This window comes from Opisthocomus hoazin, chromosome 12 (assembly GCF_030867145.1).
Source record: "Opisthocomus hoazin isolate bOpiHoa1 chromosome 12, bOpiHoa1.hap1, whole genome shotgun sequence".
Lineage (NCBI taxonomy): Eukaryota > Metazoa > Chordata > Aves > Opisthocomiformes > Opisthocomidae > Opisthocomus > Opisthocomus hoazin.
In genome coordinates this window covers 6,126,810-6,154,170 of record NC_134425.1, presented here as the reverse complement: position 1 = coordinate 6,154,170, position 27,361 = coordinate 6,126,810, and the positions used below count along the sequence as shown (strand labels likewise).

Below are 27,361 nucleotides of genomic sequence, written 5' to 3'. Positions count from 1 at the left end.
AAATTGTGTACTGAATTGCACAGTTGAAGCTAATAAAATGTTCATGGAGTGGAAGGAAAATGAAATGACAGATTCTAGGCAAATAGTAACTGTTGAGTGTATCCAGTCTCACCTGTATTAAAGAGCCTGTGTGCTGTTCCATGTCCTTTTCTTCTAGATGCTTTAAAGGAGACATTTGCTTCTATGATAGCAATGGAACTACTAGTTCTGTCAGATCATGAGGGAAAAAGGGAGTTTTACAAAAGTGGGGTTTTTTAGCTCTGCTGAGGATTTTAAGGATGACAGCCACTCCTGAACTTAAACTCTAATACTTTATTAAAATATTTTGGAAAGAATGATGGTGAAAGGAGTAGTGGGGGGGGGGGCGGTTTCTGAAGCAGAGTAGAATTACCTTTATACCCTTCTGCAAGCAATCTGATTAATTACGTTTATCAGCCACTTGAGTGACGCAAGTCTTTGACCAAGTCGTGCCTATTGATTGCTGGAGGCTAATAATGAATGCTAGAAAGTCCCCTGTTTGGAACCAGACATCTTTGGAGTAACTCTGGATCCAGTATCTGCTACTGGTTACTCCCTTGACAATTTGCGGTGTTGTTAAATTTAAGTTCATGTGCATTATCTTTGTAAATGTGCAGTTGGGTAACCTGTTTTTGTTTTTCCTTCTGTCTGTGGTGTATAGGCTTTCCATGATTTCTTAATTTTGTTTTAAAAATGAAAATGTTTTAAGAATGAATCAGTATGTGTTCATACTAGCTCAGGTCCCCAATTCCAAATACAGCTTGAGATGTGACCATGAACTAAGTTTTCTTTCGTGTGGGCAGCCTTCTTGTCGCGCGCTTGATTCTTGGTAAAGAAAATAATATTCTGTAACAAGTTAGACAGTTTTCTGAAGTTTGGTTCATCAAAATTGTTGCATTATTCAGACAAATGTAGAATTTGTACAAAAATTCTCCAAAATATTTGGAGAATATTTTCAACTTTCAGCTCAATAGACTAAAGATATAATTTTTCTAAAATGTTGCTCTTGAACAGTGTTTTAGTGCTAAAAATGTGTTTGTCTTTTCTTGATAGATTGTCAAAGCAATTCCAGGTTTGCCTGTAAAGGAAAATACAGCAATTCACAGAGACAGGTATGGTGTGGTGTGTTAAATGTTTTGAATGGTTATGTAATCAGATAATTAGGAACTGTAATATGCTTCCAGTTACTATTCTTAGGCAGTTAAAAGGACGGAGATTAGGAGAGGATGTATACGCATGCTTTTGGGGAAGAATGGAATTTAAAGCTGCCGATACTTACCCAGGCTACAATAAAAATAGAATTTCTTTCTAAACAATAACTTGAGTACAAAGATGTGATGGGTAAGTATTTTTGCTGCACACTAACCATGTTAAATTGCTTTATTCTTAGTGCCGTTTATAAAGTTTTCAAACTTCATGAAATAAGACTGTGAATTGATTTGTGCAGTGCTTTTACTGCGCTGCATGTCAGTTGATCATGTGTAATAGACCGAAGGGATGTTTTGTAATTCGGTTTGTAACTGATGCAAAGATACATTGTTTCATTTTTTTGACACTTTAAGAAACCTTATTCTTACAGTCCAGTCTGATTTTTTTCTTCTAAAGTTGAGGAACCTACCAATTATTTTTGTTAAAAAATTTCCTTAGGGTTATTTTCAGATACTTAAAAGCTCATATTAAATTTTGTTTTTGAAATTATACTTTTTTATTTCCTCTTTCATGTTCAGGGGCTTTCTTCCTTGGCATAGGTAGTACATCAGAAATATTTTGTGAGTGGATTGCTTTCAATATTTTAGAAATATTGATGGTACTTATTAATTATATTTTACTTATGTTGGATTTGTATGTTTCTCAGGCTTCAGCAGTTCTTAAATTTTGATCTTCTGAAGACACACTCAATTGAAGATGACGAACAGGTATTTCAAGCATTAACTTTCATTAAACATCTCTTGTTCAAATGCATTGTGTGTATGTGGAAGGCTTTGATAGTGTTGGGGCGGCAGGGGTCATCTTTGTGGAAGGAGGTTAGGGGTGGATTCCAGCTGCATCAACAACAAGACCCGCCGCAAGCCAAAGCTGAGTTGACCAAGTTGGTGGTGCCTCTGTCAAAACATATTTAAGAAAGGGCAAAAAATGCAGGGTGAAGTCAGAAACTGAGGCTGTGCCAAGGTCACAGGAGTAGGAAGTGCTCCATGCTGGAGCAGGTGTGCCCGAAGGGACTGCAATCTGTGGAGGCCCCGAGCTGGAGCAGAGGAAAGAAGTGAGAGGGAAGGAGCAACAGAGAGAAACTGCTATGTTCTGACTGCAATCCCTGCCTTGCACTGCTCATTGCCTCACTGGTGGGACTGAGTGTAACCTGCGCTGATTGTAAGTGGAGTAGTTTGGAGTGAAGCTGAGCCTGGGAATGGGGAGGAAAGGTGTTTTCCTGAAGTGTGTAAATGCTCATTTCTTTGTTTTTGTTTCCCAGTAACCAAATCAGTACTCATACATTAATTGGCAACAAATTAAGTTAATGTCAGGTTGAGTCTGATTTGCCTGCATCAGTAATTGTTAAGTAACAACCCTGTTTCTGTTTTGACCCATGAATCTTCTTGCTTGCTCTGCTAAGATTTTTTCCCCCATCCCTCTGGGAAGGGAGACTGAGTAAGTGCCCATGTGGGTGCTTGGCTGTGAGCCGAGGCCAACCCACCACATCAAATTTTACTAGTCATCTTTTTTTAATTGCATTTTAATTTTGTTATAGCTGAATGCTAGCTGTACACAGAACATCTAGTGTGTTCTCTTGAGTGGTTTAAGATGGTTGTGTTAAGACAATCTTGATAAATCTTTCTTTAAGAAATACTATTTGTCTCACCACTGGTCTGTGTAACTTAGTGTGTATGAGTCATATCTAAAATGTATTTACAATTTCTTTGGCTGTTTTTCATCAAAATACTACTTTTAAATAGAGTAAATGCTTTTGAGTTGTATGTACACTAAAACCCTATTATAAAGTACTGTCTTTGTCATCTGTTTGTCATATTGTTTCAGAGTTTTCAAAATCTTAGTGAAGAGAAAAACTTTGTCTTTTTAAGCAACAAAATTGAGCCATCGTCAAATCTGGAAACAGCACCCCTTTTTAATGATCTGAAAAAGGTAATGCTAATGTAATAGATTACACTGAATATCTGTTTAAGGCTAGTATCGTACTCCAACTCTAGATACTAAATATTATAGTAATACCTGATTTTAATTGAGGAATATCTGGCAGGTTGTTCATGTGTTTGAATAAATGAAGCTTCAGAGAGATGCTGTAAGAATTGTACACATTTCTTCTAGTATATCAACCACTGCCACAAGTCATGGGGTTTGGATTTTAAAACAAAGATTTAACTCTTCAGCCCAGAACTTTTTTGTATTGCATGTTAAGGGCATTTATTATGTAGTGGGTCAAAAGCTTTTAAATCACACACTATTATGTTTTGTCTTGCTTTGTTACCATTTGAGTACGTGTTTTTCCTGTGGAACTCTTAATTTCTTTTTCTGTAGGAACTTACTCGGAAAAAATTTTTGGGCCCTACCTTCACAGAATCTTACTGTTGGCCACCAGTAGCTCGAGGATGTGACGTAGTTGCTATCTCATACCAGGGAAATGATCCTTTCTTATATATTGCACCAGTTCTTACATTTTTGCAGTTGGGAAGTTGCTACAAATCCTTGCCGAACAGGAGTGGAGTACGTATATGTTAGAGTAGTAACAGCTTTTCTGTTGTAAAGTGCGGATGTAGAATGATGATCCAAAAGATAGTTTGTGTTTAGAATGTATACATTTAGTGTGATCTTAGTGTATCTTCAGCATGCTTGCCAGTTTATATAAGCCCTCTGCTTAGAGGCTTACGGAGACGGGCTGCGTGAATGTGGGAGTCCAAAGCTTATTTATCAAGTAATACCTAACAAATGGTTAATGTTATATGACTTTGATACTTGTTGAAGGTTTGTCTTTAAGGGGTTAGTATGCAGTCATTAAATTTAAATTTGTGTTAGCTTTTTCAAACATGGCAGTTCATTCCTTACTTGTATTAGATCACAGAAATATAGAATTATTGAGGTTCTAAGGGAAATTGCTCTAGTACAACCCCCCAAGTAAGACAGGATGCTCTTGCTTCTGTTGAATTTTGGACCTCTTACTGTTTGTTGCTGCATGCATCCTTTTTTTCTTGAGGTAACCTGATGTATGACTCCTTGCGTCTGTAATATCTGCATTTAGAAGGCTATAGAGTGCTGAAAGCTTCAGTTTTTGAGTACTGAAAGGCCTATGTTGCAGATTTTGTTTTTTCCCTAAATACTGAAGTAGTACAATTCTTAAGATTCTGAATTCTCGTCTAACGCTATGGTGTAAAATTTTGTGTATATATATGTAGCCACTAGCACTTATTTTATGTCCTGGGTGGAAGAAGGCACAACTTGTTTTTGAGCTACTGAAAACATATGAGAGATGCTCCAGACAGCTTCATCCGATGTTGATAATACTTGGGCAGAACAAAGAAGAAGCTAGAAGTGTGAAAATCCGAGGATGTAAGAATACTTTCTATCATCTTAATTATGCTTGAAAACAATGTAGGCTGCCTTAATTACAGTAGATTGTGAAAGAAGCAGTTTATACTTGTTTTTTGTTCTATGAAGTGATAAATCTATTTCTTTAATGCTATAACTCTGTAGTGATACATGAAACTTCAGTAGTGCTGTTTAACAGTAATGGTATTAAAGCTGTTTGAATATCTACATAGAATCATAGAATGCTTAGGGTTGGAAAGGGACCTTTAGAGGTCGTCTAGCCCAGCCCCCCACAGTGAGCAGGGACATCTTTAACTAGATCAGGTTGCTCAGAGCCCCATCCAACCTGACCTTGAATGTTTCTAGTGATGGGGCCTCCAGTACTACTTTGGGCAACCTGTGCCAGTGTGTCACCACTCTTATTGTAAAAAATATCTTCCTTATATCCAATCAAAATCTACTCTCCCTTAGTTTAAAACCATTACTTCTTGACCTGTCACAACAGGCATTGCTAAAAAGGTTGTCCCCTTTTTGCCTCTTTCTTATAGGCCCCCCTTTAAATACTGAAAGGCTGCAATAATAATGTTCTTAAAAATGTTTTTAACAAATATATAAACATTTCAAGTACATGGTTTTTATTTTTTTAAATTGACGGGTATGCGGGGGACATGTCTGATACTGCTTTACTGTTTGTACATGCTAAACACATTTCTTAATTTAAAAAGAATGTTCAAAAAATGAAGGATTAAGGAGGTAACAGTTTTTTGCAGATAAAGTTGCGTAAATGTCCAGCTCAAATTTTAGTTGGAAGTATTTTTTTTTTTAAATGATGGTTTCCAACTTACTAATTGCAATAAATTTGAAGTAATTTTTGCATATAACTTAGGTAGTATGCAGAAGATACTCCATAGAGAATAGGAAGCATAGAAGTAGTAAAAGCTGTTGGAAGACTTGCCCTACTTAAGTGTATTTATTAAAACACTTAGTTTTGTTATTCTTGTTTGGTCTTTTTCTTAAGCCTTAATTGATAGTTGCATTTTTAATAGTGGCTCTTTTTGCCAAGGAGACAAATATGGATAAAACTGAAAGATTGTGTAAAACTTTGTTTCAGCAGTTTGTATTCTTACATCTGTCATTCATGTTTAAGAGCCTGGTGGATGAATTCAGATCTTTTATTGGTATAGCTGCTGGTATGTTTGCACAGATTTAAGATTGGTTTGTTTTTATGTGGATATATATGCACTTATACAGATGCACCCACATGCCTATGTGTGTAGATGTCTAGGCTACGATGTGTGCTTTATTCAGTTTTTTAAACTAGAATTTTCTAAAGGCAGCTCTTGCATATATTTACCTTCTGTCTGTCTCATTTTGAAGTTCTTATCTCTGCTTCCATTGTCTTACTGGAAAATTAAATGGAGTCTTGCTTTGTAATCTTGTTAATGCTCAGACCTTTCACTTTTTCACAAACTTGAGTTTTACCCACTCAGGTTTTGAAGACATGCAGGGATAGAAAAGTACAAGCAAATTAAAAATGACTGTTGACCAGAAGTCAGAAAATGGAGTTCAGTGTTCTCTATTTAAAAAAAAAAAAAAAAAAATTCCCACCCAAAACCAACTTAAAAAAAACCAGCGTGGATGATGATGCAACTGAAATGCAATTGTGACCTTTTTAATGGAACTGCCATGTCCTATGGTGTCTTATTAATATTCTTTCAAGTTGTAAGTTAATGTTAAGTCTTTTCTTCCTTCTTGTAGGTGAAGTAATTGTGACTACACCGTATAGCCTCCTGAGACTGTTTGAACATCACAGTTTATTATTTTGTAGACTTTGCCATCTTGTTCTTGATGAGATTGAGGTACTGTTCTCTGATGCTACTGAACAGGTAAATGGCTTATACATTCAGAAGGTAAAAGGCTGTTCCAGTTGTGCATATATCTTGAAAACAGTGGCACATACTGAAAAAAATCAACCTTCCCAAACCCCTGTGGTAGAGATGAGAAGAAAACGGAATTAAAAAATTCACATGTGTGTACTTCTGGCAGAATGAAACACGAAAAGTGGAGTTGTAATCTGTTAAATCTGACTTTCCTTCCTTTTTTTTTTTTGTTTTGTTTTGAATCTGAGAGGTCTGTCTTGTCCTGTTGTATGCTACTGCTCCATTATGCTGTCTTCCTTTGCTGTGGATGGTCTCCCAAGGACTTGCATTGTTTTTCAGCTTGGTAGTGGTAGTTGCAGTGTAGGGGTCTTTAATCTACTTTTAAAGACTTGCATCATCTATCTGTAAGGAACTTCCTTTTCCCTCTTACCAGTGCGGTTTGAAAAGCTTCAGTTCAATAACTGTCTTTATTGGTAAGCTACTCAGTCTCTGTAGGATGAAAGGTAGAAGTGAATGATTCAGTAATCTTGGAAGCAGTCATAAAAACATTCCTTGGGTCTAAGTGATAGTACAGACAAAAGGAGAAGCTATTTGCAACTCCAAGAATCATGGAAAAGAAGCAGCATTAAGTTCTATGTTGACAAGGGTGTATGTATTGTATCAGTTTTAAAATGATGAGTCATAACTCAAGTCTGACAAAATTTAGTATTTTTTTTTGTTGGTGCTTTGAGGCCTCATAGGACAGATGCTTTCTGTTAGTATTACAGCGTATTACGTCATCAGTATGCTAAAAACAGCTTACCTTTTTTTCACTGTCAAAATTTATTTTTTTAAATCATTAACTGACTAATATTACCTGTTTAAAATTTGGTGATAAGACTAAAAGGCTATTCTTCTAGCTGAAAAGTTAGAGAAACTTCTTAATGAAGATAGATTGCCCAATTTGCTGTATATGAAGCTGTTCAGATTTGCTACTACAAAGGCATGCTTAAGTCATACATTAGATGAAATGCCATCTTATCCAGTGGTACATTCCTTCTTGCTGTTCTTCCTGTTGTGTTCCTGTACTGCTTGAGATGGAGTGCAGGTCCACCATATGAAGGTTGTGGGAAAGGTAGTTTGTAAAATACTGTGCGTGCATCTGACGTTTTTGTAGCATCTGCTCAGCTTCTCATAAGTATCAGTGTTGAATAGAAAATAGATGCTCTTTCAGATGGAAATGATCATTCCATAATGTTTGGACTATTGTAGCGCTTGTAAAGCACTGTGTTGCAGAAATGTTACATTATTAAAAATACTGCTACTATGGGTAAGTTTAGAGCCAGGTTGAGAGAGTTGGCTTAGAATTGTGCCAGAGCCCTAGAATACTTCTTAGTGTGGTAGTGCTCTGCTGCAAATCCTGATGTCTTTCCACACCTGGACTGCTTGTCGCTTGTGTACGGTGATGTCATCAGGAATATGTTCATTCTGTCTTAGTGTTGGTTTTTTTTAATTTTTAAAATGATTTTATGTCACCCCGTTGTTTTTTTTTTTTTTTGCAAATTACTGCATTGGCAGGTTGGGTTTATATTCTGCTTACCTCCTAGTTTTTTTGCTGACTGCCTCTGACCTCTTTCATCTCCTTTTGCCTAGGCTTAGTGTTTTTCAGACTTGAACAGATCCTTTTCCTAAATTTTCCATCTTGTCTGGACGGAATACTGCGTTATGATCCTGTGTGCATGCACATGCTGTTCCTTCATGCTATCCGGTTACTTTCTTCTTGTTTTCAGAAGTCGTCCAACTGACAGGATAAAAGTGCACAAACCAAATGCTTCGTTTTGGATGTGAAATTTGTGTTTTGTTGTGGTGGTGGTTTTGTGACCACAAAAAAACATGTGCTGAAACAGTGTACTTTTCACTGCTGTTACATACTCATAGGAGTAGGAAAATATGATAGAAAAAAAACTTTCTTTTTTTCTCTATAGGTTTTTACTGTTTTAGATTGTTACAAGAAAGCCATTGTTACTGAAGAGTGGGTGTATTCACCGCATCAGATTATTGCTGTTGGAACTCGTTGGAATAAACATATAGCACACTTGATAAAGGAGTTCATGAACAATCCTTACATTGTGATAACAGCTATGGAAGAAGCTGCCATCTGTGGAAATGTGCAACAGGTAAAAATTTGGAGATGATGTCACTATTTGTTTACTAAAGTATGTTGCTCTTCATACTGATCGAGGTCAATGTATGTGGCGGCTGATTGTTTATTTTAAGTGAGTACTGCTATAATCTGAACTCAGACTGTCCAGGTGCACCTCCTATGTGTGAACTGAGGTGAGTCTTCGAAGTCATGTGCAAGTTAATCACTGAATGAGCTGAAGGTCTTCTACCTTGCTTTGTAGGACTAAGGTGAACATATTCCCTCAAGTATTTTATTGTCTGTGCAAATGAATCTGAGTTTTGTGTGAAATGTTTGCAGATGGTATAGTTTGTGACAAGAATTTTATCAGCATGTTTTTGCAGTTGTTCATCGGGAGTGGCAGAACTACAAGGTAAGTTATCCGAAGACAGAGCCAGTAAAATACTTGTTCTACTGCTGTGTACCACACAATACAGAACTTAATTTGACCTAAAATTTCCGGGAAGTTATTCAGTGTCCTTAGGCTGTCTTCTCATTTGTTTCCTGGTCAATGTGGTGTAGCCCTTAAGAACAATAGAAAATGTTCTAAGTGTGATCTGCATTCTTCTATGTCTCAAAATGTAATAATTTTGGGGGTTGGGAATGTTGGGAAATCTCTAAGACTAGACATTCTGAGTGTGACAGGAAACTGGAGAAACACTAGTTTTTGTGAGATGTCTAATTAACGGTTTGGTAGGACTAAAAATGTTGGTATGTTGATGCTTTATTTATTAAGAGTATTTCAGATGTTGCAGTATGCTTTTGCAGTGTGAAGCTTTTTTACTGGTATTTGAAAATGCCAAACTTAGATTGAAAAGTCGCCTAAAATTCAATGAGTGGGAAACCTTAATGTGGGATTTTGATTATGTGATGGATTTTAATTATACTTCTGGAAGCTGTCCTAAATGCATACCTTTTGTGAGAGTTCTGTCTTCTGGAAGTTTTAATGAAGACCTGCCATTCACTGGATTCTCTTTGGTATTATATAACAATGCTTAGTGCTGATTAAAAGGAAGAATTACAGAATAAAATATGTAGAGATTACATGAATTGTCAGCCCTCTGTTTTATATCTGCTTATAGGTCGTGCGGTCTTGCATGAACAATGAGAGAACTGCTGTGTTACTCAGAATCCTGGATTTTAACCACAGTAACCTTCAGAAGGTGCTGATTTTCACTAATTCAGTAAATGAAGCAGAAATGGTTCATAAGGTAAGAAAGTATTTAAATTTACTTAGATAAGCGCACTTTTTAATTGGCAAGGTATAACAAACTAAAATATCTTGGCTCCTTAGAATAAAGGTGGATTGTTAATGTGGAAGTTAATGATTTCTGCTAATAATAGCCCTAACCCTGCTCTTCTGCCAAGTAGAAGAATACCACACTGACAGGAATGTCTGGCATAGAATGCATTCTTTACTAAATTCTTAACTACGTTCTGTCTGTTAGGTTGGAGCTCTGAGCTGAATCAAACCTGGCTTATTTCTGATAGAAGTTCTGTCAGTTACTTTAATTTTTTTTACTGTTTCCAGGAGTGGCATGGGGAGAGAAAACTTGAGCTGCTATGTTAAGAAGTTCTGGTCTGTTGCTTTCTGCTCTGGAGTAGTTGAAATTGTAGAAGGCCATTTCTCTGATTTGAAAGAAACATTTGATGTCATTCTGTGAAAGTCTACCAGAATTTAGTTAAGCTTCAAGTCATAGGGCATGGGGGGAAGACAGCATGCTTAACATGTATTTTCTTAAAAATTGGCATAAAACTGCTTCAGAGTTACCTGCAGTAGAACATACTCTAGTTTCCCACCTTTCTTATGGGGTTGTATACTCAGCTTTTCAGTGGTGGAGGGTGAGAAGGAGTTCTCCTGCAATAGTTCTTTCTTCAGATATTAATACCAATTAATATATATAACAACATAGCAATAGAAAAATCTCTTCTGTACTTTCATTGTGTCTTTGCTGGTCATCCAAGAGTGCGAAGTAAGAGGAGTGCAATGTGACTTGCCTGTGAAGCAGTTCTATTAAGCCTAGGTACAGTGATGTGAATGACAGGGATGATTTTACTAAAGGAGGCAATTAAAACCTTTAGCGATAGCTTCAAGTATGGGGTAGAAAAACGGTATGTGGCTGGTTTGTTCAGATGTCATAGGAAGACATGTCAGTCCTGAAACAAGGGAACGTATTCCATTCCAGAAGGTGGAATAGATCCTCTTATATTTAAGGGGTGGTTCTTATGTAAATGTTAGTGTTCGTGTGTCTGGAATGTTTAAGCTTTGACGATTTGTTATCTCCATAATTTCAATTTTCTTTTTTTTTCTATAAGCAACCTAAATTTCATGAACTCTTTCCCTTGGCTCTCTTTACAGTAGCTAAGGTATGCTATTTATTTGAGCAGTTACTGCTGTTTTGGAAGAACGTGTAACTTTACTTTGTCTTCCAGGCACTGAAAAGCAACTCAATATTTTCCTTGAAAATACATAAAGAGAGCGAGTTTAATTTCAAGTATATCTTGGAGCAGTGGACAAAAAAGTATAGTTCTGGTACTCGTGTAGTCTTAGGTGAGTGTTTTCTTTTTGTCTAGTTGCAATTATGTTTTCATGGTGACTCGTTCTACAGTAAATACACTAGTGTATCTCATCATTTCCACAGGGTCCGTTCCCTATGAGTTCTTTCCAGTTATCCATTTACTTATTAGTGCTACAGCTAGTCTTTTTTCTTTGTTTTTTTCGGTTGTTCCTAGGTCTCAGAGTAGACTGGTGCAAGGGAAAACTGTACATACATAAAGGAGGGGTTTTTTATGCATTAGTTAAAAGAACTAGTAGTACTTTCAGAGAATTTCCATGATTTCACAACTGTCTCCTACTGCAGTGGATATTTTCAGATTGAAGTAATTTAGAAGCTCTGGAGACTTACTGTAATCATTTCCCATATGTTCTGGTAGAATTTTATTTTTTAAGTTGTTTAGTAGAAAAGAGTCTTGCCCAGTTTCAAACTTACTTTTTTCCATTTTGTATGTCAAAAGCAGGAAGATTGACTTAATTGCATCTGCTTTGCAGTTCATACAAATGTGTTAGCATTCCTGCATTACTTCAGGTGTTTTCTGTCTTATGAAGTACTTGGCTGTGGGCAATTCTGTTTATTCCATGATACTGATAAGAGATAAAGAATTATGCTAGATTATTAGAGACTAACGTGAAATGCTGTTTCTGCTATATGCTTATGAAGTGTATTGACTGAAGAAATAAAATGCCTTATGTAAGTATATTGGGGAAAGACCTTTTTTGTGATTCTTAAGTCAGTGGATGGGGAGAAGGAATCAGCCGTTGCTAATGCAATGTAATACTTCACATGCTTGAAGTATTAGTTATATGTGTGTATAAAACATGTGCTTAGTTTTAACAGATGACTGCATGCAGTCTTTGGGAATTACAGATGCAACTTGCGTGATACATTTCAGTTTTCCTTCTCCAAGAGTCTTTGGTCAGCGTCTGCACAGCATGTCTGATAACTTCTGTAAAGTGATAAAGGTTTGAGTGAATCTTTAATGGGTTAATACCATGTTTTATTATTAAGTGGTGGATACGTAAAAACTTCTTAACAAAAAATATTTTTTCTAGGATTCTTCTGTAGATCAGGAATGTACAAAGGCCATGTCAGTCATTCTGATAACAGAAAACAGTGCATGTCACGCACTTTGGATCCTGCGCTATTTGCAGTATGCAGAAGCTGAAATTCCCCCAGAACTGCATGATTTTACTGCCAAGATGGTAGAAGCTGAAGAAGATAAGAAATTTTCAAGGCCACTGTGTACCTATCTTAAAATGTTTGGGATTTGCAAGTAAGGAAGTACCAAGTTTTCTTGACACCTGTACTGATACAGTAAGGCATTGTATGCCCTGAATGATGACTGCTTCTGCTTGGTGAATTTTCGTGTTGGATGCTTTTTATTCAAACCAGGTGGTTTTTTGTTTGTTTTTTGTTTTTTCTGTTTGCTGTTGCATGTTTCACACTTCTTGGGCATTTTTATGAAAACAAAAATATTAATGTTGTTATGGAGACCAATCATACGTAGTCTGACATAGTAGCATACTTCGTTGTAACTCCTGCCTAGATGTACTTGAGAGCACTTCAATTGTTTTGATTAGTATTCTAACCATAATTGCACAAGGTTTGTGCTTTACTCTCTCTCCTATTGTCTCCGGTCCGTCCCTCCAGAGTGGGTAAGTAGATGATGACTTCTCTGAACTGTGTGTAACTGGATTGTAAGTAGTGCTTCAAGAAGGAAGCTAAAGTGTTCTCAGGTGTGGCTTCTAGTGTAGATGACTGTTGTTGCAAGTAACAAAAAAATTCCATGTTAGTGTTTATTTTACTCTGAAACAAGTTTTCCAGTGTTTTTTCTTTTGTTGTACAAACTTTTCCACCAAGAGCTTTTTGGCCGTTTCTGTATAACCCCCAGTCATTGGTGTTATTTGACACAGAAAACTAATACTGTGGGCTGATGAAATTTTAATGTTTAAAGCTATTGTAAGTCACCTCAAAATAGTTCAGAACTGAAAACAAAGAGCCTTTTCCTGAAGCCGTTTTCTTAATATGTAGGAATAGAACAATGTGTCCTGATCGTCATCAAATTAATTTACAAATAGATGTGCCCCAGAATATACCAGATAAAATTATACAAGCGCCTGGATGTGTGACAGTAAGTTGTTATTATTTACCTTGGGTTTGGATATCAAGAAGATAGGTCTTAAATAGCTACTTAACATAGTACTTATTTTTTGTATTACATTAATATCACCATAGCTGGTATACTGTTTCTCTTGGGTATTTGTTATATTTTAGCCTTTTTCCTCTCTCTGTGACATAAATAATTGTGCTAGATTTTCCCTTAATTGTCAGCTTGAATTGAAATTGTTTTGCAGGTGATTGAATTTGCCTCAGATTTTCTGCTGCATTGAAGATTCCCGTTTTATGGGAAGAGGGCTTATGTTCTGTTTATTCCTTCTCTCTAGAAATTGAGACCATGTGCTGAAATTAACAATGGTTAAAGTTCCTATAAACTTTGAGTATATTTATTGTAGAAGAAACACGAATTAATGTTTTGGAGCGAAGAGAAATTGAAGTGGAAGATGATGCATTTTTTGTGGAAGGGAGGATTTTTTTCTTAGCTGACATGTTCATGCAGACTTGCTGAAAAATTAGCATGATCTGGCCTTGTCATTTGAAACTAGTGTTTTCATTTGCAATATCCACAGATACAGCTCCTCCCTTATCTTCTAGATGGAACAGTTACTTCCTAGCAAGATGTCTATGTTTTTTGAAAATGGTTTTGATACAGAGTACTGTTCTAACTGGACTTTTTTAATAGTATCACAATCATAAAACCTTCATGTTTACTGGATTGACTTTGCTGTGGTGCTTCTTCACATCCCAGTAACACTTTGTGTCTCCAGCTCACTTCACGTGGCCTTTCAGTCCCTTCTATACTGGAGTGTCTTCCCGTATAGCAGTTTTGTATAGTACCTCTCGTCTCCTTATTGGATAATGATTGCTGAAAGCAAGTGCGTAGGCATCGATGCTTACTTCCAAAGTTGGCACTTGGATCTGGGAAGTGCTGGGTGCCTTCTGTTTGGATGAGCTGCTTCTGCCTTCTTTCTGTCCTGCCTTTTGCAGAATTCAGGCGCCTTCCGGTCATGGCAGTTAAAGGGTGTTATCCATTCCCAAAAGTCATAGGTTGTGAGAATAGAAAATAAGTAGAACTGGATGGGTTCTTTGGCGTCACTGTATTTCTCCCTAATAATGTTTTGGTGGTGGGTATGAGTTCAAACCCTTTGACAACCTACTTACGGTTTTAGTGCCAGATGGATTTGCCAGATTTAGTGGACAGATTTTGTGATGCTCCTATTAGAAACTTGCACTTACCTGTGGCGCACTCAAGACAGTGGTTATGGCTTCTTCCATATCTGCTAACTGCAGAGCCTGGGTGTCAGTCTTACAAATCAGTTATCACTTTGATAAGCATTCGCTTCTTTTTTTGTTTGGAATGCAGTAGAATGTTAATTTCCTTTAAGAACCTGAAGTTGCATTGTGCTCTTTTAGGATTTTTATTAAGTGGAAACGACCTCTCTGGTCCTCTTACTGTTTTGTCTGACTGCATACACCCAGCTGTCTCTCGTTACTTCTACCTGGCATGACCCTTTGGATGGAACGCGCCCAGCGTTTTATGCGTTGGTGTTGATAGTAGTATATTAATAGTTTTTCATTTAAGTAGTTTTAGAGCAGAAAGAGTGAAGGCCTCATGCTTCCCCAGTCAGTTCTTCTAAACTGTGAGGTTGGAGAACACTTAGAATTAAGCTTGAATGGTGTGGAATGCCATAGTGGTTAGTAACTTGGCAGGTAATAGTATAGATCGCTGGTGTTCATGTAAGTGGAATACCCCCAACCGAGACCTAACAGTTCTTGCTCTTTAAATTTCTGTCCACTGTTGACTGGACTATCAGCAGTTAGTATTATTCATAATTTTATGAATAATGTAATAATAACTCATTCTGAAATGTGTGTATGCAGCAACATCTCTGTCACTTTCTTTGGGCTGGAAAGAAGTAGATGGTCTTGAATATGAAAACTTAAATTTCATTCATTCAGGAAATCGTCCAGTCCTCCTTTTTTCTAATGTATTTTATGCTTTCAGATACTGCCTCTCCACATTGTAAATGCAACAAACTACTTTGGTCGAATAGTAGATAAACAGAAGGACCAATACACAGTTCTTGCTGAAGACATTAACGAGTATTTTAAGAAACCCAGTAATAAAATTTCTGTTAAAAGTGTGGAGAAGCTAGCATTTTATGGATTATGTGAGAAAACATTTTATCACAGGTACAATTTTTTTAAAAATTATTTATGTGCACATTGTTATACAAAGTAATTTAAAACATTTCACTGTTTAATTTTTTTTAAAAAAGGCAGCCCACCCCCAAAACCAGCAAAAAAATCACTGCTACTCAAATCATTCTGTGAAAAGCTATCGCATACTCTTTAAATTACAGAATGGAAAACAGAGTAACTGCCCACACACACACGCAGTTAGATATTTGGTTATGAAAATATCTCTTATTTTTAAACAAGACTAAAAAACTTTTTACAACTGATTATATGAATAATAATAATATGAATTATATAATTATTATATGAATAATAATTCTGTGTTTCTTCTCCTACTGTGAAGGGTTCAGGTTGTAGAGATTTCCCCAAAAGAGGAGGACAATGTGTTCTTTAACGTCAAAATTAAATATATAGATGAAGGCAGAACAAGTCAAGTTCAGAGCTATCAGCTGCTTCAGTTACCTGCAAAGTTCCAGTGTCTGCCACCTCAGGCTGTGGAATTTATAGTTTGTAGAGTAAAACCCATTGATAATGAAATTGAATGGAACCCAAAGGTAATATATACCAGGTTTTTCATGGTATTTCTCTTAAGTTTTTTAACTTCTCTGTTATTTTCTACAAGAAAACAGTTACGAACTGCAAATTTAGTTACTAAATATCACTGTTTATCAGTATTGCCAATAGATATCTGCTATTGGGCCAGATTCTAAGTCATCAGTTTTCTTGTTTGTTTTCCTACAAAATAATGAAGTGAAATTTGTGCGATTTTCTTCTGCATTATTTAAATGGCTTCTTCCAGAACACGTTATTGCTGCTTTTGAGTCTGTGGGGAGTAACAGGGAAAGGGTAGCCTCTGTAAATTGACTTTTGTTTGAGTCTTCCATTAAGGAAGCTCCTTCCTTAAAGGCTAGTACTACTACTCCAGTTGGAGTATTTCACTAGTTTACTCAAAACTGTTTTTATTTGTTGAATACCCTTTTGATTGTGAAGCTCAGAAGATTACAGTTATTTTAATTATAATGAAATAAAACTATGTTGGTATACATCTCAAGTGCAGTGAAACTTTGTTTTTCCTAGGTAACTCATTATATTAATCACAAAATAAAAGGAAAACCACATGAAGCAAAGATAGTACATACCTTGGGAAATACAGCTTGGGTTGACCCAGTGGTAGGTATAGAACTGTAGTATTACCAAAGACTTGTATCTGAACTCCTTTATAACAAAAGAACCTCCTCTTCTATTTCCTTCTGTCTGTTCCTATTTTAGTTTTACTCTACATGGTATTCATGTAATACTGTTGGTTAATTTATTGTGATAGTGTCTGAGCACTGGAACAGGTTGCTCAGAGGTTGTAGAGTCTCCATCCTTGGAGATACTCGGAAGCAATCAGGACGTGGTCCTGAGCAGCAGACTGTAGGTGACCCTGCTTGAGCAAGGGGGTTGGATGAAACGACCTTCAGAGGTCCCTTCCAACCTCAACCATTCTGTGAGAAGTATGTATGCTTGTATACAGATGGAATACGTGACTGAGTAAAACAAATTGTGAATGTCATCCAGACTATGTCGTAAAGTTAATAGCAGAATTTTATTTTGTAAGTACTAGTTTTTTTGGTTTTGTCTTGTAAAATCAATTCTGTAGTTCATCACACATTCCTTGGAAAGAATGAAACTTTGATCCCCCAAGATTGTTTGCTGATATCTGGGACCTTTTATGCTAGACTTAGTTTAGTCTGTATATACTTCTAAGTATTTACTGTCTTTTATGGTTCTTGCACTAGTTTAGAGTTAATTTTCTTCTAAATTTTTCTGCAAATTAAAAAGCGCTTTAAAGCTTTTTTTCCTTAGTAGTCCTGATCAGAATAGGAGGAATGGGTGCTCTTGTTCTTGGATATTTTTATGGTTTTACTTACACTAACATCTAGACAACGTCTTGGTCTTACAGAGTGTTAATGCATACTATTGTGAGGTGTTTTTCTTCATAAACTGAATTTCTTTCTGTCAGCATTCAAAACAGGACCTGTATCCATCAATTGGATATAAAGGCTGTGATTCTGACATTTCAGATATTTAGATTTTTTTTTTTTTTTTTTTTACATGTTACTGCAATAATATTAGACGTGTGATGAAATTGCTTTAGTTATTGGTTCTCTTGAGAGGTGACTTTTTAGATTTTCCTGAAATTAAAATGTTACGGTAAGTGCCGTGTTTGTGTTGTTCTTTTGTCAGTTCCCTGGCCTGTAAGAAAGGCAGTACTGACCTGGACCGAGCGTTGCTGTTGGTAGTGCTGGCTGGAAGGCAATAGCTAGGGTAAAATTAGAGAGTACGTCATCCATGTGATGGTGTTTCCTCTGAGTAGTCTCCTATTCTCCCAAAACTTTGCAAGTAGGACATTGCCTTAGGGCTGTGTTTTACTTGAAAGGAAGTTTTTTTTTTTTTAGTGCAAGAATTTATTCTGACGGTTACATCAGAGGGCAAAAAATCAGGTGCCTTTTAAACCTTTACTAATGGCATGAACAAGCTAGTTGCATTTTTGTGATGTCTGTTAAGAAATAACTGCATTTTATGAGCAAGGAGTTCTGTGAAGAATTGTTATCAAAGGTTGTTCACAAGTTGAGGTGTGGGGTTTTTTTTATGATCTGGACAAATTCACCAGAAGGGCCTACCTATAGCTCGGGATCAATTTGTGCTTCTTGGCCCCGCTTGTCCTGCCAAAGAGTACAGTAAATTATTCCTGTGCTTTGGAATGTATCATGCTGTGTTTTCCTTCTGACCATTCAGTCAGCTGAAAAATAAAGTGGAAGGAGAAAATGATTTGGAAGTAATTCTGTTCAGTAGCTTCCTTTCCCGTATGGCATATCTCAGCCTTTCTCCAATTTCTGTGCTTTTGTTTAGAGTTTTTCTTACCCTCCTCTCTGCAACCCCCCCAGCAGTTTCACAGTTGTTTGGGTCTAGAAGTTATTTTAACTGCGGTGTATATTTTGGCTGTGATTTGTGTAATATGGGCTAGGATTTCTTACTTTGTTGCCATCTTGTCTGTTAGATGGGACTAGCTACTGGTTACTTGAGCCATTATCACAATGAAAAGGATGGTGATGCGTTGAAAACAGTTAAACGTGGGTAGGTTCCTGTTTGAAAATCAGAGAAAATTAATTGCTTATGGGTATAAATAAGTGGGTCTAAGCTTCAAGTTTCACTTAAAGAACAGCTTAGAGTTGGAGAAAGGACATTTATGAATTGTGGTTTCCATTTAATATGCTTTGTAATTCAAGGTCCGGGTTACCAGGCTTTCAGATTTGAAGATGTCTGTCAATGAATACAACATTCGGTCTGAGATTTTGTCTATGGGTCTGGGAACTGACAATCCAGAACATATAATGCAACTTCAGAAGTTGTGTGGACACATGAAGGTACTACATCATGCAGAGAACTTGGAGCCTTTGTGAGTGTTTACAATTTTTTTTTTCAGCATATACATTATGAGGAAAGAATTTCTGTTATTTAATTTTAACTGGATATTTTCATGATTAATATTACTGAATGTGATTTTAATTTAAACACAGAGAGGGTAGTATTTGTGATGTATCTGCTTTCCTTCAACTATAGCCACGTAATCATCATGGAAAGAAACAGATCAATTCCAGAAAACATTAAACTCGTATTTGATGAAGATAGTCAAGTTTATCATAAGAATATAGAGTCTGAATTAACATTCTGTTATCTGTTATTGAGATCAGTGGCTTTTTTGAATGCTTACCAGTCAGTACAGTAGAGCATATCGTTGATGTTTGTACAACTGCAGAGTTCAAACTGAAAAATTTGAATGATTTACTTCAAAAGGATTAGGGCAATACACTTAATGAGTATGGCTACATGACAGTTTTTGCAGTAACAGCACTGTACGTGTTTGGTTTTTTTTTTTCCCCTTCTTTTGCCTAGTGAACTTTTAGAATTGCGTAAATGCTGTATGTGGTGGAAGGGCACATCTCACTGTGGTCTGTGGTGGATCCTAGGAAGCCTAACCCTCTCCATAGTCCATTTCTATCTTAGACTGATGTTCCTCTATTTCTATCTAGGCCGTACTAGAACTTCATCTTAACCAAAGGATTGTGTTTTTCCCATATTTTGTTAAACCTTAAAAATTGGTGTTTGAGAACCATGTATGCACTGTTGATGCTTGGAAGGCATTTTTTTCAGGTTTTATTCTTCACAGAAGACTCTTAGGCTCCGAGATTTCTGCTACCTTGAGGACAGCTTTTTTCAATTTATTTCTTGTTTCATGCTATTTCTGAACAGGAAGATTGGTAACTTCCTAAAGATTGCCAGAGACCAGACAACTTTATTGTGGTGCAGTGTGCAACAATTCCGTCTCAAATATCTCTAATGCAGCTGCTTGGATTACTTTTAGCAGATTCACTAAGCCTGACACTACTGTTCAAACATTCAGAACTCACTGCAGTCTTTTTTTATTAAGGTGCTAGTCACATAAGGGGGACTCGGAGAGCTCCTGTAAGGTTGACTGAGTAACTTCGTGGGTTTTTCGCAGGACTGTCTTCTCCCTGTTGCAAAATATGCATAGTTACAGGTTGGTTTTGCAGATTTTGGGTGCTTCATTACAAATCTAAATTTTATAGAAGAAATTTGTACATCTTAGTATGTGACAGATCACTTTGCCTCCCCTTAATCTGTGCTAGTTCAGCAAGCAATTCTGTATTACTTTTGTTTATGTCTAGTATTTGTGTGCGTGACTTGGTAGTCTCTTACCTATTGTGCTTCATGGCTATGAGTGTGGCTTGTTACTTAACAGGTCCCCATAATACTTACCCTTTTTTTCTCTGGTCATGGCAATTGGATCAAAGAATGCTTCTGCCCAGTAAAAGATTTTATAAAATAACATAAAGGTAAAGCATCCTTTCCATGCTATTTTGAAAACAGTCATTTTTCTCTGACCTACTTGGCAAATTGCCTGCATTACAGAACTCCTCCCTGACATCAGCAGCCCAAACTACCTCCCGTTAGTGCATCAAGCACCACTCAGTGCAGTGGGTAAGTTTTCTGTTCTTTGCCTCAGCCATTCGCTTCAGTTATATGTGCTTGCTACAGAGTGCTGGTCTTTTTGTGACTGTTCATCAGTCTCCCTCTGTAGTTCAGAAGCCAGCGAGATCCTTTAGTTAGTTAAATGGTTGTGGTTTGTCATGTGCAGTACAAAGATCTTAACTCTTTGACCAGAAGCAAAGTGGTGGTGTTCTGCTCCTGTAGATACTAAGTTTTCTAAACCAGCGGACCTTAGCATGTATGGGCTGCACAGCCTTTTAGGCAAGCTTGGTGTAGCCAGAATTTTTCGTGTTGTAAACAGCGTGTCAGCAAGATCAAGTTCAGTCTTAATTACCTTAACAAACATTTTTGTCCTGGAAATAAAAGGGCTTATGTAGTCATCTCTGAGATGACATGGTCTATGGATAGAAGCAGTATCCTTGCTTTGAGATAATCCATCAGTTACGAATAAAGCTACTCTGTCTTTGGGTCTTCTCTCTAAACCTTTTTGATTCTAATAGAGGAGGTTGTGGCCCATCTCTAATGCATAGCCATCTCTCTGATTACTGCCTTGTTGACTGTTCAGTAGATACATAATCAAAGCACTAGATCCTTCAGTCTCTTTTCATGATGTTTGGATATCATTCTGTGAAGGCTTGGCAAATACTCCAGTCGCTCCTGATTAACAGTGTTTGAAAAATGCAGGCTGTCTTTCGTTGCAAGTGTTTCCACAATTTGAGAGGTACTAGGCCTAGATTGAAAAGTGGGGGTTTTTTTCAGGAATGTTTTCATCTTGTTGCAGAATATGCAGTTAGATGCTGGTTATATTGATTTCGGATGCTTCATTGCAGACTTTGTATACAAAGCTTTTGTCTAACTTCGTACTCTATTTGCCCAGTTTTCAGCCCCTACCTTTCAAGTCCTTGCTCAGCTTGTCGGGCATCTCCATGCTTGGTGGCTGTTCTTAGGGTTTCTGTGTGACATGTGAATAATGAAACATTTCTATAGAACTTTGATTGCTTTAAGGTAAGATTAGATTCTCTCGGACTTTGGCTGTCCAAAGCTATTTAGTGTATCATATGAGACTGGACTTTCTTTAAGAGTGTTTGATTCCTCCAAGTGTATAACTCAGCAATAGTTTCTAAAAAACAGTGTAAGTTGAATTTGCTATGCTGTATTTTTCCTAGCCTCAAATAATTGTTTAGTTGGAATTATTTGGAAAAGTTGATAAGCGTTTTTGAAAGGTGGACATGATTAAAGATCTCTCTTATTTAAGATGAAAATTACTTTAATCTTACTAATTTACCTCCAAAGTAATGAAGGTAAGCTGTGTCAGTTTTCAAAGTTGGCTGCACAGGTATTTAATACTAAATATTCAATATGGATTAATTTAAAAGTTAATATTTATTTATTCAGACTGAAACATTAGGTGATGGCTTACTGAACTGGTTTCAGTCCTCTTATGCTACTAGGTGTTTGGGAGTAACAGAAGAAAGTATATCTCTGAGCTGTCAAGTATGTTGACTCCATTGTAGTGTTTCCTGAATCTTGAGTCCAGCTAGTGAAGCCCCTAGCTGTACAGCTGGAAAGCCAGACATATCTTACTGATAATTGGAGAACTCTGAGTAAGCTGAGATTTTTCGTTTTTCCAAGTCAGGATGAAATATGACCAAAAAGCCCCAAAACCTACTGGAATTCTTTGTGAAAGAGAATTGTTTTCCTATGTAGGTCTGTCGCATACAGTAAGGACAACAGGGTTTTATGATTCAAAGGGAATGCTGGTACCATCAGAATTGGAAATGTTCTCCTAACTTGGATTTTTGTATAAATGCTTCTTACAGAGTTACTGAACTTCAGCAACCCTGTGGTGAGATTTACAGTTTGCTAGAAGTATATTTTATTGTATTTTTTGTATGTATTAGAATGAAGAACTTAACTTCAAAAGTATTTCCAACTATGATTAGGAATCCTTTAAATATTAAACATATTTAAACCCTTTTTTAAAAAATCTCTCTGTGTTCAGAGGCATGAAGGAGGACACAGCTGGTCCAGAGAGTGCGTCCAATCCACAGGATATGTCAGCACAAGAAAATTCTAGTGAAAACTGTAATTCTTCTAAAATTACTTTTGGGAATCATCCATGTGGTATGTGGTAACTTGATAGTTTCCAAAAATTTTAAAACTTTTAAGTTAGGTGCTTAAACATCAACCTAAAAGTCATTTTACCAAGTGCAGACTTCTCTGAGTGTACAGAATAGCTAATATATAGCTAATGTTTATGATAAGCCACAAATATGTTATAGTTAGCAGCCTGGAGATGCTGTGAGAGTAAGCTATATTAATATACTGTATTACTATTTGGGAAGTACTTTGTCCTTGAGAGACTCAGAATTGTTTGACTCTAAATGGAATGTATGAGCAGGAGATCTACTGTAGAGAGGATGAGCATTTTGCTGTCTAAGGCCGTAGGGTTTAAGGAAGTTGAAGTCTGTTTAAATACGAGGTGAACATCATCATTCTCTGGGAGGTTTTGTTTGTGTGTGGGGGTTGGTTTTTTTTTTTTAAGTCTAATGCTCAAGGATGTGGTATTCAGTCAGCAGAGTTTTACCATGTACCTTTGTCAGTCATAAAAGGGGGACAGAGGATAATCTGGCAGCAGTTGGTGCTGGAGTTTGGAGCAATGAATGCTGAATGACTGAAACATTGCAGCAGACAAAAGTCAAATAAAAATCTGAAGTGCTTATGATGGAAGGCTCTTTTTCCCCAGTGTAGTAGAGTGCAATGCCATGTTCCAAGCTGTGATGGTAATTTCAGTATTAGTTGTTTGATTCCTGAAACTCTGAGTCAATTTCTGAAATGACATGTTTCAGATAAATAATGTCTTGGAACTGTAAAAACCCTTAACCTAACCTGGAAAAGTGTGCATATTTATGTTTTATATAAATTTTCTTATACCAACTATAATACTCCTTTTAGTTAAATTTTTCAGTTGAATTACTAACTTTATGAAATTTTTTCAAATAGGAAGTACCCAATGTAAATGCTAAATACATTCTTGTGGTAGTAATTTGATTGCTAGCAAGTTATTTTTTGTGATGGTACTGGGGTATTCTGGAAGTATCTAGTTTCTGTAGTACAGATAAGTGTAAAAATATATTTGGATTTCTTTAGGTGGCGTAGCTCAAACTGCAGAAGCAGATAACTCTACGCTGGATCAGCATAAATGGTACAAAACTTCAGAGTGATTTGTTCCCATGCTTGCTTTTTAATGTGAACTGCCAAACAGGAGAACCATCCTTACTGAAATTATCTGTTTTGTGAGTAAATAGGTATAATGCAGTTAGAATTCTGTTACATCACTGTTGAGCTTGAGAGATCACTGTTGCTGTTACATATATATGTATATACATACATCATCTTGTGAATTCCTTAAGTAATTAAAATTGCTCTTTTGCTTACTTCTGGTAGCTGACTGATGAAATTACATGATCTTTGATTAGACACATAGTATGAGGAAGTAAATGAAAACAAACACTTTTTTAGCTTGATTCATGGGTATAAGATACCAGCTCTGACTTGCACTTGTCTGGATTATGTTTTAACCAAAGATTTTCCTATTTGAGGTCTAAATTGTAACTTCTGCCCTTCTGCCTCTGTGTATTGGTATTTCATAAGGTGAAACAATTTTGTGTGTCTCCCTTTATGTGATTCTGTTTTTTTTTTTTTAAAAAAAAAAAAAGAAAATTAAAAAAAATTACTTCATCTTGAAAATGTGTCCACGGCATGAAATTATGGCCAATTTCCTGTTCTGCTCTTTCTTTCTTTTTTCTTTGTTTGAAAGTGGATCCATTATCCTTACTCCTTTGTGGGTGGGACAGTTTCTGTTGATGAATAATTTGAGAAGCATGCAGTAGAAATGGATGCAAGGTTTGTTTGTGGTTATGAGTATACTGAGGGACATCTGCAGTGTGGTCTGGGGGGGGAAGTCAACAGATAGTGAATCCTGAGAAGTTTTTTAATTTCTTGCATGCTTTGGGACTAGGCAGTGCTTCCCTTTGCTGGCTTTTTCTTTTTCTGCTACCTATTAATGCTAGTTATGGGTGACTAACATTTTCTTGTGCAAGTACCAGAAGTGTTTGGTATTTTAGTGCACTGGAAAAGTTCTTGGCAAGGTGATTGAATCCACATATATCTCTGTGTCCAGCTTGGCTGGCACAGTTTAAGATCTCCATTATGTAATACATGTTGAGGTATGGCTTAGCAGTTAATCAGGGTTTGGATATGACTGAGGGTATGATAAGGGAAGTAACCCTAATGAATGGATATTGCACTCTGCTAATAGGATTTATCTTTCACTGGTTAAAACCTTTCAACATCTGGGGGAAGTTTGAGGTAAAACAGCTGTAGAATAAGTAGTTGAAAACCTTGATGAGAAAGGTGTCTTTGTGTCTCTGGTCAGTTGAAAAGTTTACTTTGTCTTTCAGAGGTTGGTCTTGCTACTGTTACCTGTTCCTTTGTCAGATCAAGATTACACTATGATAGCATCCTTAAATGAGGCAGTTAAGTTTGATTCCTTTAGGTATCAAAGATGATGGAGTGTGTCCCCCCACTTGAACTAGTAGATGTGCTTATCGAAAGACTGAGATTGCTTTTGTAGCAAGCTTGGCTGACATCACATCATGTGCTTTTCTGACCCTGCTATTCAGGGTCAAATTATTATGGCTGAGTACACCTGCAGATGCTGAAACTCAGATGGTTATTTGTAACCTAATGGGAAAATTCTGGCTGTGTGTGAGACAGCTTGTCTAAAACTCCGTTGTTTTCTATTTTGGAAAAAACACAATTAAACTTTCTTTATTTTAGCTTTTATCCAGAAATAAAGTGGTTTCAAAATGAAGAGACTGTTACAGTGAAGGTTAAAATAGCAAGTGCAACTGACTGTAAATGTGAGTTCTCTAAAGAGAAGGTGGTTTTCAGGTAAGTTTAAGAAATTTAAGTATAATAAAATGTTTGACTGTCAGCTTTTATTTAATTTTTAAAAACTTTTTTATAATGTAGTGCGTGTTCAGGAGATAAACCTTATTTGGCTGACATGGAGCTGCATCAATATATACTTGCAGAACAGTCTACATGTGTGATTAAGGATGAAGAGGCTATTCTTGTTCTCACAAAAGAGAAAAAAGGAGTGTGGCTCAAATTGCTGAAGAACAAGGTGAAGTGGAAATGGAGAATTATAGAATGTTGTAAAGATATTCACTGTGCATCAGTGCAGATATTTCAAACAGTGTTTTTGTCAACAGAATCCTCATCTGTCTTTTGATTTTGAACACTGGGAAGATTTTGAAGATAAAAGCCCTTTTCCAGTTGGTAAGGAATGAACAAGTCTGTGTTTATAATATGAGAAAATTGTTAGCATCCTCATTTTTGCATAGGCTGTATCTGAAATACTAATTTATTTCAGGTATGTGACACTGGATTGCTCAAATTCTCTGAAAACAGATGAGAGGACCTCTAATAGAAAACTATAGGCAGCAGGGTATTTTTCTGTCAGAATGGCATAGACAAAAAGCAGTTTGAAGTAGTTTTTAGTGTTTTGGTCTAGTTTGTAGTCTAAAGCGTGGCTTTGTTGTTTTGGTTTTGTTTCAGTTATTTTTTTAATACTGCACATTTGTTCTGAAGCTCATGTTTTTTCTTGCTTCATAAATGTCACACTTTGTTAATTACTGCTAGGTACCAAAAAATTGTACTGCGCTGCTGCAATAACCGAAGAATTGGTTGACTCCTCAGATGACAGTGGAAAAGAAAGTGATGAGTAATTTGAAGACAGGTCTTTTTCCTCTGATAAGAATTATACTTCAAGTGACGTCTCTTTCATGAGTATTTCCACTAAAATTGATAAAACTAAACATAGAGGTTGCAGGACTAGCCTTAATTTTAGGAGGAAAATAGTGAATATACTTCTTACCTTTGGGCTCTGAGAATCTGAAGAAAAACTCCATAGAACATTATGTATATTTTCCAGTGCCTTCAGTTTAAAATTGTTGGCTTTAATGGTGGTGTGCACATATGTACGTGTGCCGTCCAAACAGTAAAATCTGAAGGTTGAACTTGGGTTTTGAAGCAGTTGAATTTATTAGTAATTACAGAGCTTCTAGTTTACTTTATCTGAGTGAATTTGCTGTGTTAGCAACAGTTAGTAATTTTTGAAGTTTCACAAGTCCTGATGATCTGTCAAGTGTTTCTACCATATCCCTCATTTGTATAGTATCAGTTTGTTGCAGTTGTCACATTTGTCATTTGCCTGAACTCCAGTGACAATTGTTGCTGCTTGATTGGAAATATGTTGACTTGGTATGAAATATTGTCCAGTGCAGCTCATTGTAGTAAGTAACTGCTGTACAGCTTTTGTGGAATGAGCGCTGTGATAACAGATTCAATATTTGTTTTCAGTTTGATATTTTCACTTCCTATGAATGCTCTTCTTTCTTTCCCTCTCATTTATCTAGAACTCTTTTCTCCTTTGCAAATGAACAATAAAATCTTGTCTCTTTAGCCCTAAGGCTTTGCCTTTTAATATACCATCTATCAGGAAGTAGTTTTTCACTGTTAGATTTGTGCACATCTAGAACATCTTGTAGTGATGTAAAAGATACTTACAATAAATGAAGCTGATATTGATCTCTTTGCATCTGTCGATTTTAAAGCACGTTAGTTTCCTCAGCATACCTGTATGGTGGTTTAGAACAGAGACTTGACTTTACAGATCTATTTTAAGAAGTCAAAATTGTTTTTATATTCTTGACTAGGAAGAATATACGTGCTTGTTGTGAATTATTCTTTCAAGGTATTGGGATGTCTTC

The 27,361-nt window shown here is 36.5% G+C and overlaps 1 protein-coding gene across 9 annotated transcripts in view; it reads left to right on the top strand.

Annotated features, from left to right (window-relative positions):
* TDRD12 (tudor domain containing 12) overlaps positions 1–27,361 on the top strand; it is a 91,640-nt gene that overhangs the window by 10,333 nt on the left and 53,946 nt on the right. For 5 of the 9 annotated variants that reach the window (XM_075434174.1, XM_075434173.1, XM_075434171.1 and 2 more), the window contains 21 exons: positions 1,072–1,130; positions 1,874–1,934; positions 3,049–3,153; positions 3,547–3,732; positions 4,419–4,572; positions 6,310–6,437; positions 8,396–8,587; positions 9,675–9,803; positions 11,026–11,143; positions 11,979–12,112; positions 12,203–12,423; positions 13,182–13,281; positions 15,274–15,461; positions 15,811–16,021; positions 16,545–16,637; positions 18,740–18,909; positions 22,525–22,646; positions 23,673–23,727; positions 25,365–25,478; positions 25,560–25,713; positions 25,802–25,868. In XM_075434174.1, coding sequence (XP_075290289.1) covers positions 1,072–1,130; positions 1,874–1,934; positions 3,049–3,153; positions 3,547–3,732; positions 4,419–4,572; positions 6,310–6,437; positions 8,396–8,587; positions 9,675–9,803; positions 11,026–11,143; positions 11,979–12,112; positions 12,203–12,423; positions 13,182–13,281; positions 15,274–15,461; positions 15,811–16,021; positions 16,545–16,637; positions 18,740–18,909; positions 22,525–22,646; positions 23,673–23,727; positions 25,365–25,478; positions 25,560–25,713; positions 25,802–25,868 — 2,761 coding nt within the window. Of the gene's footprint in view, positions 1–1,071; positions 1,131–1,873; positions 1,935–3,048; positions 3,154–3,546; positions 3,733–4,418; positions 4,573–6,309; positions 6,438–8,395; positions 8,588–9,674; positions 9,804–11,025; positions 11,144–11,978; positions 12,113–12,202; positions 12,424–13,181; positions 13,282–15,273; positions 15,462–15,810; positions 16,022–16,544; positions 16,638–18,739; positions 18,910–19,941; positions 20,013–22,524; positions 22,647–23,672; positions 23,728–25,364; positions 25,479–25,559; positions 25,714–25,801; positions 25,869–25,962; positions 25,990–26,231; positions 27,253–27,361 lie in introns of those variants that run through there. The other 4 variants (XM_009945391.2, XM_075434176.1, XM_075434177.1 and 1 more) reach the window with 4 other exon arrangements.